A 16,164-nucleotide genomic window follows, 5' to 3' on the forward strand; every position below is an offset into this window, starting at 1 on the left:
AAAAAAGAAAACAAACTCTGTTGTTAATCATTAAGAAGCAGCCCAGCTTGCTGTCACAAAGGCATTCTTGCCTACATATGTAGAGCTGACTAAATACCTACAGAAACAATGGAAGGAGTTGCCTGAGAGGTCTTGAGAAACATTCATTTTTCTTATTAAAAATGGCATGTCAGCAGCAGAATCAAACTTTCTAATACTTGGAAAGTACCTCAGAAATGAAGCATTTATAGAATCTTACCTCTCCTTCATCAGTAAATGTTATTTTCTTATTTACTTTAAAATTTCTCTTCATTACTTTTTTTGCTTCTGCAATCTTGGTCACTTTTTTCTTCATACTGGATTTAGAAGGTTCTTTCTTCTGTGTCAGAATATACCAAAAAAAAAAAAAAAAAAAAAAAAGCACAGATGATTAGTTAAATGGCTGTCTTATATTAACAATTTAACACTGGCAATACACTTTCCAAACTTGAATGTGTTTATTGCTCATTGGCTAATGAGAAGCACCAAAGTTGCTGTCTAGAAATAAAATTATCAGTGCTAAAGGACTTTAAATTTCAATATGAGTGTTAGACATAAATAATCTTAAATTTCTGCTGTTACTAAACTGTGTTACTCAACTTCTGGTACTAAACTGTGCTATACTGATAATGTTGAAGCATTAGAAACTACATGATAATGTTATAAATAGACATATAAGAGAAAGCAAGCTATCTTTCAGCTAAAAACAACACACTTAAAAAACAGCTATAACTTCCAAGAAAAAAACTTAAAATTTTAGACTAGAAAAATGTTTCCCTGGAAAGCAAAATGACTCTAATACATTGTTTTTTACTTCCTCCCATTACAGTAATTCACTATATGAATCCTGGGAAACAGGTAAGTTGTGTTCCAAGGTGAAATGGTCTTACTGCACAAAGGTGAAATGTGTTCAAAGGTGAAAAGTCTTACTTCTTATTCAAGAAGTAAGACTTCGTGAACAGGAATTTTGTCAACCAAAATAAACTGCTCCCTTTAGTGCCATGTGAACACAGAGCACTAATAAGACTTTCTTCCACCCAGTCATTACTCCCACTCCCCCTTTACCCTGCAAACACTTATCAAAGAACACGACCAACACAACCACCAGGTTGGAGATTATGTTCCTAACTCCTACTAGATCTTCTTAGTTTTATTACTAGGCTGATTCTTAACAATCCTGAGTTGGCGGATACTTTGTCATCAACCTTCAACTTATGATAGAGAGAACGCCTATCAAACAGTGCAAAGCTGAGGGGATCATTATAATGTAAAAATAATTAAACAGGAGTAAGCTTTAATTGTTAAATAAAAGCACAAAAAAATAATGAGGAGAAACCAGAGCAAACTTTCTGGAGGTGATGAGACTGTTCCACCGCTTAATAGGAGTTTGTGTATACACTTGTCGAAATTCATCAAATGTTACACTTAAAATTGGTGTGTTTCATTGTATATAAATTTCTACCTCAAAAAAGAATCCTGTAAACAATACTGAACTTTAGTTAATGCCAAGCAAGCTGAAGTATATGGAAAACAGTACAATGATATTGGCAACTTACTCAAAAATGCATTAATTGAAAAAAGGATGATGAATGGATTGACAGAAAACTACATGAGAAAGGAAATACAGTAAAAAGATAATTGCATAATATGAGTGACGGATACTTTGGAATCAAGGTACACTTTTTCAATCTTTCCGCATGTTTGAAATTTTTTGTAATAAAACACAAAAGGCCAGTCACAGAACAAGAGAAATGGTCAAAAAGCAAAGATACCAAAAACTGTAAGAATAAAATAAAATAATAGAAAAATCAGTCCTTCAGAGTAAAACCTCAGAGTGACGTGGGTCTATATCAAGAGATTTAGGGAAATCCATATCACTGAAATTAAATAACAAAACTTGGGGGTGTTTACATCTTTGCAATTTTATGTTAATCATGGTTTCTAAAAGGGATCTGTGTTCTCCCCCTCCTACCCACACACACTAAAACGCTAAATTGTTCGTTTGTTTTAGGGAAGTCACTGAAAGAAGGAACAGAAATGCCAACACGGGTGAGGAGACAAACATGCATTTTCCTAATAGGCTGTGGTGTTGGTCTGATATTCTAGAATTAATCCTCACTCATTCAAATATGCATTGTTATCAACACAGAGGGTATCATAGTACACAATGCCCCAGCAGTGAAAGAGACAGATGGATTCTCAACCCTCAAGGAACCTAACTTAATCAATGGGGGAAAAATTTAAATTATTTAATCACAGATGTATTAAGTGCTCAGACAAAATATACAGGATGAATTCTTTAATAGGGTGCTTGCCCTAGCTAGTCTAGAGCAAGGAGAGGATCTCAAAGAAACCTTCCTTTTGAGGAACAGATGTTTGAACTGAGTAGCAAACATCACTGCGTTGGTGATACATTCGTGATGAACAAATACCTTCTGTGTGTCCACTGATGGGAGTATTTCATATACAGCTTATAGAGTTTCAGTTCAATGTCATTCTTTTGAATATTAATTTTAGTAGGTAACACGTTTATTTATTTTATAAAGGATATCCAGTTAAAAAGTTGTATGTTATGTCTTCTTCAGCTATCTCAGTTTATGTCCCAAGAATCAAATGAATTCTGAGCATTAGTTTGCTAGTGTGTGAGACACTACAACTGTGCAGTAGTTTGAACATTCTTTGGCATTGTCTTTCTTTGGGATTGGAATGAAAATTGACCTTTTCCAATCCTGTGGTCACTGCTGAGTTTTCCAAATTTGCTGACATACTGAATGCAGCACTTTCACAGCATCATCTTTTAGGATTTGAAACAGCTCACCAGGAATTCCGTCACCTCCACCTGCTTTGTTCATAGTGATGCTTCCTGAGGCCTACTTGACTTTGCATTCCAGGATGTCTGGCTCTAGGTAAGTAATCACACCATCGTGGTTATCTGGGTCATGAAGATTTTTTTTGTACAGTTCTTTTGTGTATTCTTGCCACCTCTTCTTAATATCTTCTGCTGTTAGGTCCATACTGTTTCTGTCCGTAATTGTGCCTATCTCTGCATGAAATGCTCCCTTGGTGTCTCTAATTTTCTTGAAGAAATCTCTAGTCTTTCCCATTCTATTGTTTTCCTCTATTTTTTTGCACTGATCACTGAGGAAAGCTTTCTTATCTCTCCATGCTATTCTTTGGAACTCTGCATTCAAATGGGTGTATCTTTCCTTTTCTCCTTTGCCTTTCACTTTTCTTCTTTTCTCAGCTATTTGTAAGGCCTCCTCAAACAAGCATTTTGCCTTTTTGCATTTCTTTTTCTTGGGGATGGTCTTGATCCCTGCCTCCTGTACAATTTCACAATCCTCTGTCCATAGTTCATCAGGCACTCTATCAGATCTAATCCCTTGAATCTAGTATATGTGTATTTAAATTTTGAAAGATATTTCCAAATAAGTTATATAAATTTGTACTCTGATCAACAATTTGAGAGTAACTGATTCTCCAAATCTATTTACACAAAGTATATTAGGCTTTTTGTTTACCAGGAAACTAGGCAAAAAAATATCTCAGGAAAGCTTTAATATGCATTTTTATATCAAACATAGCAAGACATCTTTACAAAGGCATTTATTTTTCAGTGCACTGTATTTATCTTTTGCAAGCATTTTTAATTAATTTCAGGAACTTTATTTATTTGTAAAATTTCTTCATTTGTTAAAGATGCTTCAATATTTTCTCCCATTTATTATACCTTTGCCATATAGGGTAATATTCTTTTGTTTCACTTTGCTTTGGTTTTAAGAAGCAGATATTTATAATATTTATAAAATTAACTTTTTAAATAACAAAATTTCCATTTTCTGGGTTTGTGCCATACTTCATCAAAGTATAATGAAAGATTTCCTGACAAGACATAAAACATCAAAATCCCATTTTCACTTCTATTTGCACTTCTTCTACATCATGTATACTATACTTTAAAATAAAATGCCAAGAGGAAAATGTCATAAAATACAAAGTTGATAAAGTATCAAGTCATTCTTGACAGTGATTGCTGTAGCAGGTTGCCAAGAATAACTTGGAAGATAAAAGAACAAGAATAGCTACAAACATAATAACAGTTCCTATCAAAAGGGCCATGTTAGTTAATATTGGCCTCAAGAAGATTCAAAATATAATCAATGAGAAAAACCTACCTCACCATAAGCATCTAAAAATTAAGAACACTAACAAAATAAAGAACTATCAAGCCTGATAGGAATCTTAGAGGATACCTATTATGCCTTCATGTTAAAGATCAGGGCATATGTAGCATTTATAAACACTGCTTTTCCAAATTCCAAAAGTACTTAACTTTAGTACCAAAAGTTAGGTACTTTAGTACCTAAGTAACCAAACTTAGTAAAACTAGTTTATTATTTTTTTTCTAAAAAAAGCAAAATTGCCTGCCATGTAAACATAATCTTCAAAATCCTATATTATTGGCTTCCCTGGTGGCACAAATGGTAAAGAATCTGTGTGCAATGCAGGAGACCCTGGTTCAATCCCTGGGTTGGGAAGATCCCCTGGAGCAGGGGATGGCAACTCACTCCAGTATTCTTGCCTGGAGAATTCCATGGACAGAGGAGCCTGGCGGCTACAGTCCATGGGGTCACAAAGAATTGGGGCACGACTGAGTGACTAGCACACACACATTCTACATTTACTGAACTACAGTAACTCACATATTTTAATTTTACAATATGAATTAAGGATACACTGCTTGACAATTTTAAAGCTATCTAAATTTCTCTGATAATAAGTGATATACCTGTTGCCCCCTGGTATGTCTTCTTTGGAAAAAGAAGTCTCTTTGCGTCATTTGTCCATGTAAAAATATGATTATTTGCTTTTTTGTTTGTTTTTGAGATGTATGAGTTCCTTATATATCTGAGATAATATTGACCAGTTATCAGATATATAGTTTGTAAATATTTTCTCCCATTCTAGATTGCCTTTTTAACTTGTTTCATTTGCTGTGTAGAGTTTTTAGGTTTGATGTAGTCCCCTTGCTTATTTCAGCCTTTGTGCCTGTGCTATTGGCATCTTAACCAGAAGATCATTGCTCAGAATATGCTACTCAAATCACAAGACCCTAACCCTACCCTCTTTCGGATAAGAATCATAATAGCCATTACAAAATTTATTTGTGTATTTATCTCATTACTTGATATTTGTGCCAATATCAAGTAAAACTGCCTAAAAGACCCATTCTACAAATCCTTCCAAATTTTTAAATACTTTATAAATAATGTGCATTATTCAAACAGAAAATCAAACATACGAAAGTCAACATTGCCCAACAAAGTTCTTCACTTTTTTAAGGTTAGATCAGTTCTTAGGATTATATTAAAACTCAAACTTGAGTAAACGTTAAGCTTTCTTTATTCTGTATGGTCCATAAAGCCATACACCACTAATTACATTGTAGTATTTCTCTTCTTCTATTCTGTATGGTCAATAAGACCATGTATTACTAATACACTGCAGTTTCAACGTATAAAGTAATAAGAAATGATTAACATAACTACAACATGTTAAGCAGCAATGACAACATATTTATTATGAAATATTTATGATTCTTTTTAAAAGAGCCATTTTAACCAGTCAACATAAATAGGAAAACACAAAAATGAGTATTGCAATCTCTTCAAGAAAATCAGGGACACCAAGGGAACATTTCATGCAAAGATGGGCACAATAAAGGACAGAAACGGTACGGACCTAACAGAATCAGAAGATATTAAGAAGAGGTGGCAAGAATACACAGAACTATACAAAACAGTCTTAGTGACCTGGATAACTATGATGGCGTGATCCCTCACCAAGAGCCAGACATCATGGAATGTAAAGTCAAGTGGGCCTTAGGAAGCATCACTATGAACGAAGTTAGTGGACGTGATGGAATTCTAGCTGAGCTATTCCAAATCCTAAACGACGATGCTGTTAAAGTGCTGCACTCAATATGCCAGCAAATGTGGAAAACTCAGCAGTGGCCACAGGATTTAGAAAAGGTCAGATTTCACTCCAAACCCAAAGAAGGGCAATCAAAGAATGTACAAACTATCATACAACTGTGGTCAATTTAAATGCTGGCAAGGTAATGCTCAAAATCTTTCAAGCTAGGCTTCAACAGTATGTCAGCTGAGAACTTCCAGATGTACAAGCTGGATTTAGAAAAGGCAGAGGAACCAGAGATCAAATTGCCAACATCTGTGGGATCACAGATTTCCTTTAATATTGGAAAATCAAAGGAATTCCAGAAAAACATCTACTCCTGCTTCACTGAATATGCTAAAGCCTTTGACTTTGTGGATCACAACAAGCTGTGGAGAATTCTTAAGGAGATGGGAACACCAGACCACCTTATTTGCCTCCTGAGAAATCTGTATGCAGGTCAAGAAGCAACAGTTAGAACTGGACATGGAACAATGGACTGATTCAAAATTGGGAAAGGAGTATGTCAGGGCTGTATATTGTCATCCTGCTTATTTAAATTTATGCAGAGTACATCATGCAAAATGCCTGGCTGGATGAAGCACAAGCTGGAATCAAGATTGCCGGGAGAAATATCTATAACCTCAGATATGCAGATGATACCACCCTAATGGCAGAAAGTGAAGAGGAACCAAAGACCCTCTTGATGAAGATGAAAAGGATAGTAAAAAAGCTAGCTTAAAACTCAACACACAAAAAACTAAGATCATGGCATCCAGTCCCATCACTTCATGGCAAATAGGTGGTGAAAAAATGGAAACAGTGACAGACTTTATTTTCTTGGGCTCCAAAATCACTGTGGAAGGTGACTGCAGCCATGACATTAAAAGACGCTTGCTCCTTGGAAGAAAAGCCATGAAAAATGTAAACAATGTATTAAAAAGCAGACATATCATTTTGCCGGTAAAGGTCTGTATAGTCAAAGCTACGGTTTTTCCAGGAGTCATGTACAGATGTGAGAGTTGGATCATAAAGAAGGCTGAGCACCAAAGAATTGATGCTTTTGATCTATGGTGTGGGAGAAGACTCTTGAGAGTCCCTTAGACTGCAAAGAGATCAAACTAGTCAATATTAAAGGAAATCAACCCTGAATAGTCATTGGAAGGATTGTTGCCGAGACGCACAGAGCTGACTCACTGGAAAAGACTCTGATGCTGGGAAAGATTGAGGGCAGGAGGCAAGGGGGTGACAGAGGATGAGATGGTTGGATGGCATCATCGACTCAATGAACATGAGTTTGTGCAAACTCCAAGATGTACTAAAGTACAGGGAATCCTGCCATGCTGCAGTCCTTGAGATAACAAAGAGCTGGGCACAACTGATGACTGAAGAACAACAACAAAGGCACAACCAATCTTCACAAAGATTTTTGGTCGCTAGATTCCTCCTTCATGATTCCTACTCCCCGAATCTACAATTTAACTGAGAATACATTCCATTACCTGCTTCTTAACCTGCCACCGTAAACAGTGAATGCTTTTACAAAAACAGTTTTCAAATCTATCTCTAATATAGTTGCCATTGCTCTCTATTTCTTCTCTTACTGTTCAAAAGTTCCCCCACCAAAGACTCATTGAAACACCAGTGTGTTTTTTTTTTTCCTCCTTCAACATGTATCTTCTTTTTGTCATTAATTTCTTGTCAGAATTAACACAAATTTTCCCCTGATTTTAAAAAGCTTCTTCATAGCATTTCAATCTAATACTTCTTTAAATCTCATTTCCTCTAACTAGTCTAGGTAAGATTTAAATTTCTTTTCTCCACCTCAACCATATTTTACTCTGCTTATTTCCTTAATTTAAGTCTCATCCTCAATTGAGTTTCATGGCCAGGCAAATTCATCACTGTTTCTATGTTATCTTCTATCTTAAATGGTTCATTCTAACTTTGTAGCAGTTTTTATACTGTTGCAATGCATAAAATATAAAGATAATTCATATTTCTAATTCACTACCTTAGTAAATTTGTCTTTAGTTCAATGAAACTATCTAGGCTGTTTGCTATTTTTTATTTTTTTTGCTAGCCAAGAAATATGTATTATTTGCTCCAACCATGCCCCTCACTCCACACCGAAGCCACTATACAGGCAATTTCTCAGGTATTTCCAATTCTTTAGCAAAATTAGAGCTAGCCATATTTGCCTTAGGAATTCAATTTTTAACCTGCCACTTTTAATAAACATTTCTATATTAGGAAGCAGGCAGCTGGAAGCAATTTCGAGAAATACAGCCTGATACATGCTTTTTGTCTCTCTTTTTAGATTTTAGAAATGACAGCATGGATATCATTTTTAATGAGTGTCCAAATTGGCAACATCACATTTCTGTTGTCTCCTACAACTTCTGAAATTCTTCGAGAACTTACAAATATAAGCTACATACTAAAAATTTAGCAGTATAAAAAGGAAAGCTAATTTCTATCACATATCCATTCAGTTAACAAAGTTAAGAGAGACTGACTCCATAAGGGAGGCAATAATGGTGGTAATAAACTAAATTAAAAGACTTGGGGCAACAGTGACGAAACTACTGTAAAAACTATGACACTAAGGTACACTCTCTCTTGGGGAAGCAGCTATCTACTTCTCTACAATCTTATACATACATACTCTATGATATTACACACAAAAACATACACACATCTACTCTCTAAATTAGAGAAAGAGAATTTCTATGATTTAAAGCCTTCACAAAGAGCTACATTAAGAGAACTAAGATATATACTAAATTCAAACGGGACTTGGTAACCAATTAGTTAAGCCATTTTTGACATGCATTTTAAGACTTGTAAGAGGTACTGATGTCAGCCTCCCATACTCCCAAGACAAGGTAATTCACTGTTACTGGTTATCCATGATTTTAACGTCTGCCATTTTTTAAATTGGCTAACATTAGTAAATCACAAGTCATGCATGGGATATATCTTAACTAAGACAGAAATAATAAACATCACCACCAAATCCAGTAAAAGTCATATTCACGACTACATGTACGTCACGTTTCCAAGCTCTGCCTTCTACTGTTTACAAAGTTAGCTAAGAATAAAGTATCAAATGAAAGGTCAAAGGCCAGCCTACACATATACATTTCAGAAAAGTGTGTTTGTATGATGTCCAATCATTTAAAACTGGATTTTCTTTAAAATATACCATTTATTAAATAGTGTAAGTAAAAAGCAGAGGAAGATGGCAGAGTAGAAGGACATATGCTCATCTTCTCATGCAAGAACTCCACAATTACAACTAGATGCTGAACAACCATCGACAAGAGAATGATAGATCCCACCAAAAAAAGATACCCCACGTCCAAGGGCAAAGGAGAAGCCGCAGCAGGACAGTAGGAGGGGCAAAATCACGTTTAGAATCAAACCCCATACCCACCAGAGACAATCAGAGAGCTCAAACAAACCCTGTATGCACCAGGACCCAGAGAACCCACAGAGACTGAGCCACAACTGTGTCTGAGTGTCTCCTATGGAGGTACGGGTCAGCAGTAGCCTGCTGCAGAGCCAAGGGCTCTGGGTGCAGCAGACCTGGGAATGGCATAAGCCCTCCTGGAGAAGGTCACCACTAACCCCACCATAGAGCCACCAGAACTTACACAGGACTGGGGAAACAGACTCTTGGAGGGCACAAACAAAACCTAGTGCACACCATGATCCAGGAGAAAGGAGCAGTGACCCCAAAAGAGACTGACCCAGACTTGCCCTTGAGTGTCCAGGAGTCTCCGGCAGAGGCGTGGGTCGGTGGTGGCCTGCTGCAGGGTGGGGGGCACTCAGTGCAGCACTGCATGCCTGGGACCTTTTAAAGGATGCCCTAACTATCTTCATTACCTCTCCATAGTTTGGCCTCAAGTCAAACAAGGAGGGCACACAAGCTTAGTCACCAACAGAAAATTGTATTAAAGCTTTACTAAGCCTGACCCCACCCATCAGAACAAGACCCAGTTTCACCCTTAGTCAGTATCTCCCATCAGGAAACTTCTATAAGCTTCTTATCCATCAGAGGGCCAACAGAACAAAAACCACAATCACAGAAAATTAACCAAACTGATCACACGGATTACAGCCTTGTCTAACTCAATGAAACTATGAACCATGCGATGTAGGGCCACCCAAGATGGACGGGTCATGGTGGAGACTTCTGACAAAATGTGGTCCACTGGAGAAGGGAATGGCAAACCACTTCAGTATTCTTGCCTGAACACCCCATGAACAATATGAAAAGGCAAAAAGATAAGACACTGAAAGATGAACTCCCCAAGTCAGTTGGTGCCCAATAAGCTTCCAGAGATCAGTGGAGAAATAACTTCAGAAAGAATGAAGAGATGGAGCCAAAGCAAAAACAACACACAGTTGTGGATGTGACTGGTGATGGAAGTAAAGGTCGATGCTGTAAAGAGCAATACTGCATAGGAACCTGGAATGTTAGGTCCATGAAAGAGATGGAAATACCAGACCACCTGATCTGCCTCTTGAGAAATCTGTAAGCAGGTCAAGAAGAAACAGTTAGAACCGGACATGGAACAGCAGACTGGTTCCAAATCGGGAAAGGAGTACCTCAAGGCTGTATATTGTCACCCTGCTTATTTAACTTATACACAGAGTACATGATGCAAAATGCCAGGCTGTATGAAGCACAAACTGGAATCAAGATTGCCGGGACAAATATCAATAACCTCAGATAAGTAGATGACACCACCCTTATGGCAGAAAGTGAAAAAGAACTAAAGAGCTTCTCGATGAAAGTGAAAGAGGAGACTGAAAAAGTTGGCTTAAAGCTCAACGTTCAGAAAACTAAGATCATGGCATCTGGTCCCATCACTTTATGGAAAATAGATGTGGAAACACTGGAAACAGTGACAGATTTTATCTTGGGGGGCTTCAAAATCACTGCATATGGTGACTGCAGCCATGAGATTAAAAGACACTTGCTCCTGGAAGAAAAGCTATGACCAACCTAGACAGCATATTAAAAAGCAGAGACATTATTTTGCTGACAAAAGTCCATATAGTCAAAGCTATGTTTTTTTCCAGTAGTCATGTACGGATGTGAGAGTTGGACTATAAAGAAAGCTGAATCCCAAAGAATTGATGCTTTTGAACTGTGGTGTTGGAGAAGACTCTTGAGCATCCCTTGGACTGCAAGGAGATCCAACCAGTCCATCCTAAAGGAAATCAGTCCTGAATATTCACTGGACGAACTGATACTGAAGCTGGAACTGCAATACTCTGGCCACCTGATGAGAAGAACTGACTCATTTGAAAAGGCACTGATGCTGGGAAAGATTGAAGGCAGGATGAGAAGGGGACGACAGAGGATGAGATGGTTGGATGGCATCACTGACTCAATGGTCATTAGTTTGAGTAAGCTCCATGAGTTTTTGATGGACAGGGAGGCCTGGCATGCTGCAGTCCATGGGGTTGCAAAGAGTTGGACACAACTGTGTGACAGAAGTGAACTGATGCAAAACATAATAATGATTTTAAAACTTTGGCATTATTAAATACAGAACCAGAAAGGATCAAAAGGTCAAAATCACTTGGAGAAAAAACACCTCATACACATGTATCTGTAGAAGTTAAGAGGATTTCAAGATCATATAGCCAATGCCAGCAAAGTTAGGGCTGGCATTATAAATCCTGTTATGGGGGAAGGGGTAGGCAAAAAAGATAAAGGGGAATAATAAGTACAAACGTCCAGCTATAAAATATATGTCACAGGGACATGATGTATAGCATAGGGAATATAGCCAATAATACAGCCATAACTTTTGACAGATGGTAACTAGATTTACTGTGGAGACCACTCTGTGATATATAAAAATGCTGAATCATTATGTTGTACCCCTGACACTAAGGTAATATCATAAATCAATTATACTTAAAAATTACCTATATTGACAAACAAAAAGACCCCAACACCTAGTTTGTGTTCTTACCTTTATACCATGAAGTGAAGTGAAGAGAAAGTCACTTGGTTGTTTCCGACTGTTTGTGACCCCATGGACTATACAGTCCATGGAATCCTCCAGGCCTGAACACTGGAGTGGGTAGCCATTTCCTTCTCCAGGGGATCTTCCCAACCCAGGTCTCCCACATTGCAGGCTGATTCTTTACCAGCTGAGCCACTAGGAAAGCCCACTTTATATCATATATAACAAATAAAATATATATGAAACATCTCAGAGACCATACTTTCCTCTGAGAATCACAATTTTCCTCAACACTTTCAATTAACTCCATAAAACGGAAATCAAAAGTTGGGCAACAACAAATGGTTTTCTTTAAAACACAAGGAATCATTCAAGGAATGTATTTTAAAAGTGTATTTCTTAGCAGGACCATATACACAACTAAATCTGACATCTAATTAAAAAAAAAAAAAATCTCTCAAAAGCCTAACAACTAGAAAAAAGTTTTCTGTCCTTCATTACTCTACTACTTTGTCATTTTTGTCCTGGCAAATTGCATGCTAAATATGCAGTGATCAATATAATTTCAATCCGCCCTTTTTAACTTAAACATTTTAAAAAGTCTGACAGCAACTGAAAGGTTTTGATAGATACTTGTCCATTTATTTGTTTTTCTCCTATCTTAGAATGAGTCCCTGCTATTTCATTAGTAAATCTGTAACACTAAAATGTAACATTCTGAATTTTAACTGACTAGTTCAAAATTGGGAAAGGAGTATGACAAAACTGTCTATTTTCACCCTGCTTACTTAACTCATCTGCAGAGTATGTCATGCAAAATGCCAGGAAGGATGAATCACAAGCTGGACTCAAGACTGCAAGGAGAAATATAAACAACAGCAGTTATGCAAAAGATACCACTCTAATGGCAGAAGTGAACAGGAACTAAAAAGCCTCTTGATGAGGGTGAAAGAGGAAAGTGAAAAAGTTGGCTTCAACGCAACATTCAAAAAACTAACATCATGGCATCTGGTCCTGTCATTTCATGAAAAATAGAAGGGAAAAAAGTGGAAGCAGTGACAGATTTTATTGTCATGGGATCCAAGAAAATACTGCAGATAGTGACTGCAACCATGAAATTAAAAGATGCTTTCTCCTTGGAAGGAAAGCTATGATAAAACTACACAGCATATTAAAAAGCAGAGACATCACTTTGCTAATATACATCCATATAGTCAAAGCTATGTCTTTTCTAATAGTCATGTACAGATGTAAGAGTTGGATCATAAAGAAGGCTGAGTGCCAAAGAATTGATGCTTTTGAATTGTGGTGCTGGAGAAGATTCTTGAGAGTACCTTGGAACGCAGACACCAAACCAGCCAATCCTAAGGAACATCAACCCTGAATATTCATTGAAAGGACTATTTCTAAAGCTGAAGTTCCATTACTTTGGCCACCTAGGAAAGACTGAAGGCAAAAGAAGAAGGGGTGGCAGAGGATGAGACGGTTAGACAGCATCACCAACTCAGCGGACGTGAGTTGGCACGAACTCTGGGAGATAGTGAAGGAGAGGGATGCCTGGCATGCTGCCCTCCATGGAGTCACAGAGAGCTGGACTTAGTGACTGAAGAATAACACTAAGATGTAACATTCTGAATTAAAAGTTACTAAAAACTGCTATAAACTATAATTCCCCAAATAGTAAAACAAAATTTTTGCTAAGCTCCAAGCTCCACAGCCAAGCAACGTTTTTAATTTTTTTACATCACTCTTCTTTTCACTGTTCCAGTCACAGACTAGGCAGGAGTTAGCAATATCCTTGATGCACAGCAAAGGAAATCATGAACAAAATGAAAAGACAACCTACGAGCTGGCAGAAAGTATTTGCAAACAATGCATCTGCCAAGGGCTTAATTTCTAAAATGCACAGACAGCCCATACAACTCAACAACAAAATAACAACCCAGTCAAAAAAAGACAGATGACACAGACATTTCTCCAAAGAAATATATAGGTGGCTAACAGGCACATGAGAATATGCTCAACACTGCTAATTATTAGAGAATAGCAAATCAAAACTACACTGCAGTATCAACTCACACTGGTCAGCACAACCATCATGAAAAAGTCTACACATAATAAATGCTAGAGAGGATGTGGAGAAAAGGGAACCCTCCTACATTGTTTGTGCAGTCACTATGGAGCATAGTATGAAGGTTCCTTAAAAGAAACTAAAACTAGTCATTGTATTATCAAAAATCTCACTCCTGAGCATACATTCTGAGAAAATATAATTTGAAAAGAAACAGGCACTGCAGTGTTCACTGCAGCTCTATTTACAACAGTCAAGATGTGAAAGTAATCTAAATGTCCATCAACAGATGAATTGATAAAGAACATGTGGTATACATACATACATACATATACAGACCACACACACAAATGGGGCTGCCCAGTGCAGTCAGTGGTAAAGAATCCACCTGCCAATGCAGGAGACACAAGAGACTCAGGTTCAATCAGGAAGATTCCCTGGAGTAGGAAATGGCAACCAGTTCCAGTATTCTTGACTGGAAAATTCCATGGACAGAGGAGCCTGGCAGGCTACAGTTCATGGAATCAGAAAGAGTTGGTCATGACTGAGCAACTGAACACACACACACAATGGAATATTACCCAGACATAGAAAAGAAAGAAATAATGCCATTTGCAGCAATACAGATAGATCCAGAGATCATCACAGTAAGTCAAGTACTATTAGTCACTCAGTCGTGTCTGACTGCAATCCCATGGACTGTAGCCTGTCAGGTTCCTGTCCATAGGATTTTCCAGGCAAGAATACTGGAGTGGGTTGCCATTTCCTCCTCAAGTCAAATAAGTCAAAGACAAATATATGATACCACTTATATGTGAAATCTTAAAAAAATGATATAAATGAACTTATCTAAAAAACAGAAAGAGACTCACAGACAGAAAACAAACTTACGTCACCAAAGGGGAAGTGGGCAGATAAATTAGGAATTTGGGATCAGCAGATACAAACTACTATACACACACACGCACACACACACACACATATATATATATAATGCCTAAACAAGGTCCTACTGTATATATAGCACAGGGAACTATATTCAGTATCTCTAATAAACCATAATGAAAAAGAATACGAAAAAGAACATGTATGTACACACACACATATATATACACATACATTCTCTCTCTCACACACACACACACACACTTCCCAGGTGGTGCTAGCGGTAAAAAACCTACCTGTCAATGCAGGAGACTTAAGAGACACGGGTTTGATCTCTGGGTCAGGAAGATTCCGTGGAGGAAGGCATGGCAACCCACTCCAGTATTCTTGCCTGGAGAATTCCATGGACAGAGGAGTCTGGTGGGCTACAGCCCATAGGATCACACAGAGTCAGACACGAGTGAAGCAACTTAGCACATCACACACACACACACACACACACACACGTATAACTGAATCACCTTGCTGTAGACTAGAAACTATCCCATCATAAATTACTTACACTTCAATGAAAAAATGCTTGAAATTCTCCCCCAAAAGGAAAGTTAAATTAAGATTCAACACTGAAAAGGCTCAGGAGAGGCGAGCGGGGTTGCGGCCCTCGGGCCCTCCCCTAGCCCTGGAGAGTGTGGGCTGTCCTGAGAGGGGTGGCGTGGCCACAGGCATTTTTGGCGGGTTAGTGAGGGAATGAGGAGAAAAGCACGAGGCTGTCTTTCCAGTCTCTGAGCGTGCCCGCTTGCCTGTCAGGGCTTTTGAGAATCTAGACACAGCCTTGCAAGCTGTATTTAAACTGGCCAAAGACAACTTCTTACCTGCATAATTTAACAGAACAGGTAATAAAACATTAACCAGTAGAAGTGTGGAGGAGGGAAGTATGGTATGCTGCAATCCATGAGGTCGCAAAGAATTGAACACAACTTAGGGACTTAACTGAACTGACAGGAGTATCGTGGTAAAGAAATATAAAATTTACAAGTACAAGTAATGAAAAAGGTAACCAGAATGAAAAAGGAATGAATTTTAGGTGCACAGAGACTAGAAGAATTCTTCACCAAAAATCAACAGCTGAGAGAGCAACAGAAAGTCATTCATGAAACCATTAAAATTTTAGATCAATTAAGAGCAGGATTATGTGATTGCTGTGCACTAACTGAAGAACACATGAGGAAGAAACAGCAAAGT

The 16,164-nt window shown here is 37.7% G+C and overlaps 1 protein-coding gene across 1 annotated transcript in view; it reads right to left on the minus strand.

Annotated features, from left to right (window-relative positions):
- DDX10 (DEAD-box helicase 10) overlaps window positions 1-16,164 on the minus strand; it is a 306,488-nt gene that overhangs the window by 139,166 nt on the left and 151,158 nt on the right. The window contains exon 14 of the mRNA XM_025266925.3: window positions 239-358. Coding sequence (XP_025122710.2) covers window positions 239-358 — 120 coding nt within the window. The remainder of the gene's footprint in view (window positions 1-238; window positions 359-16,164) is intronic.

The sequence above is a fragment of the Bubalus bubalis genome, chromosome 16 (assembly GCF_019923935.1).
Source record: "Bubalus bubalis isolate 160015118507 breed Murrah chromosome 16, NDDB_SH_1, whole genome shotgun sequence".
Lineage (NCBI taxonomy): Eukaryota > Metazoa > Chordata > Mammalia > Artiodactyla > Bovidae > Bubalus > Bubalus bubalis.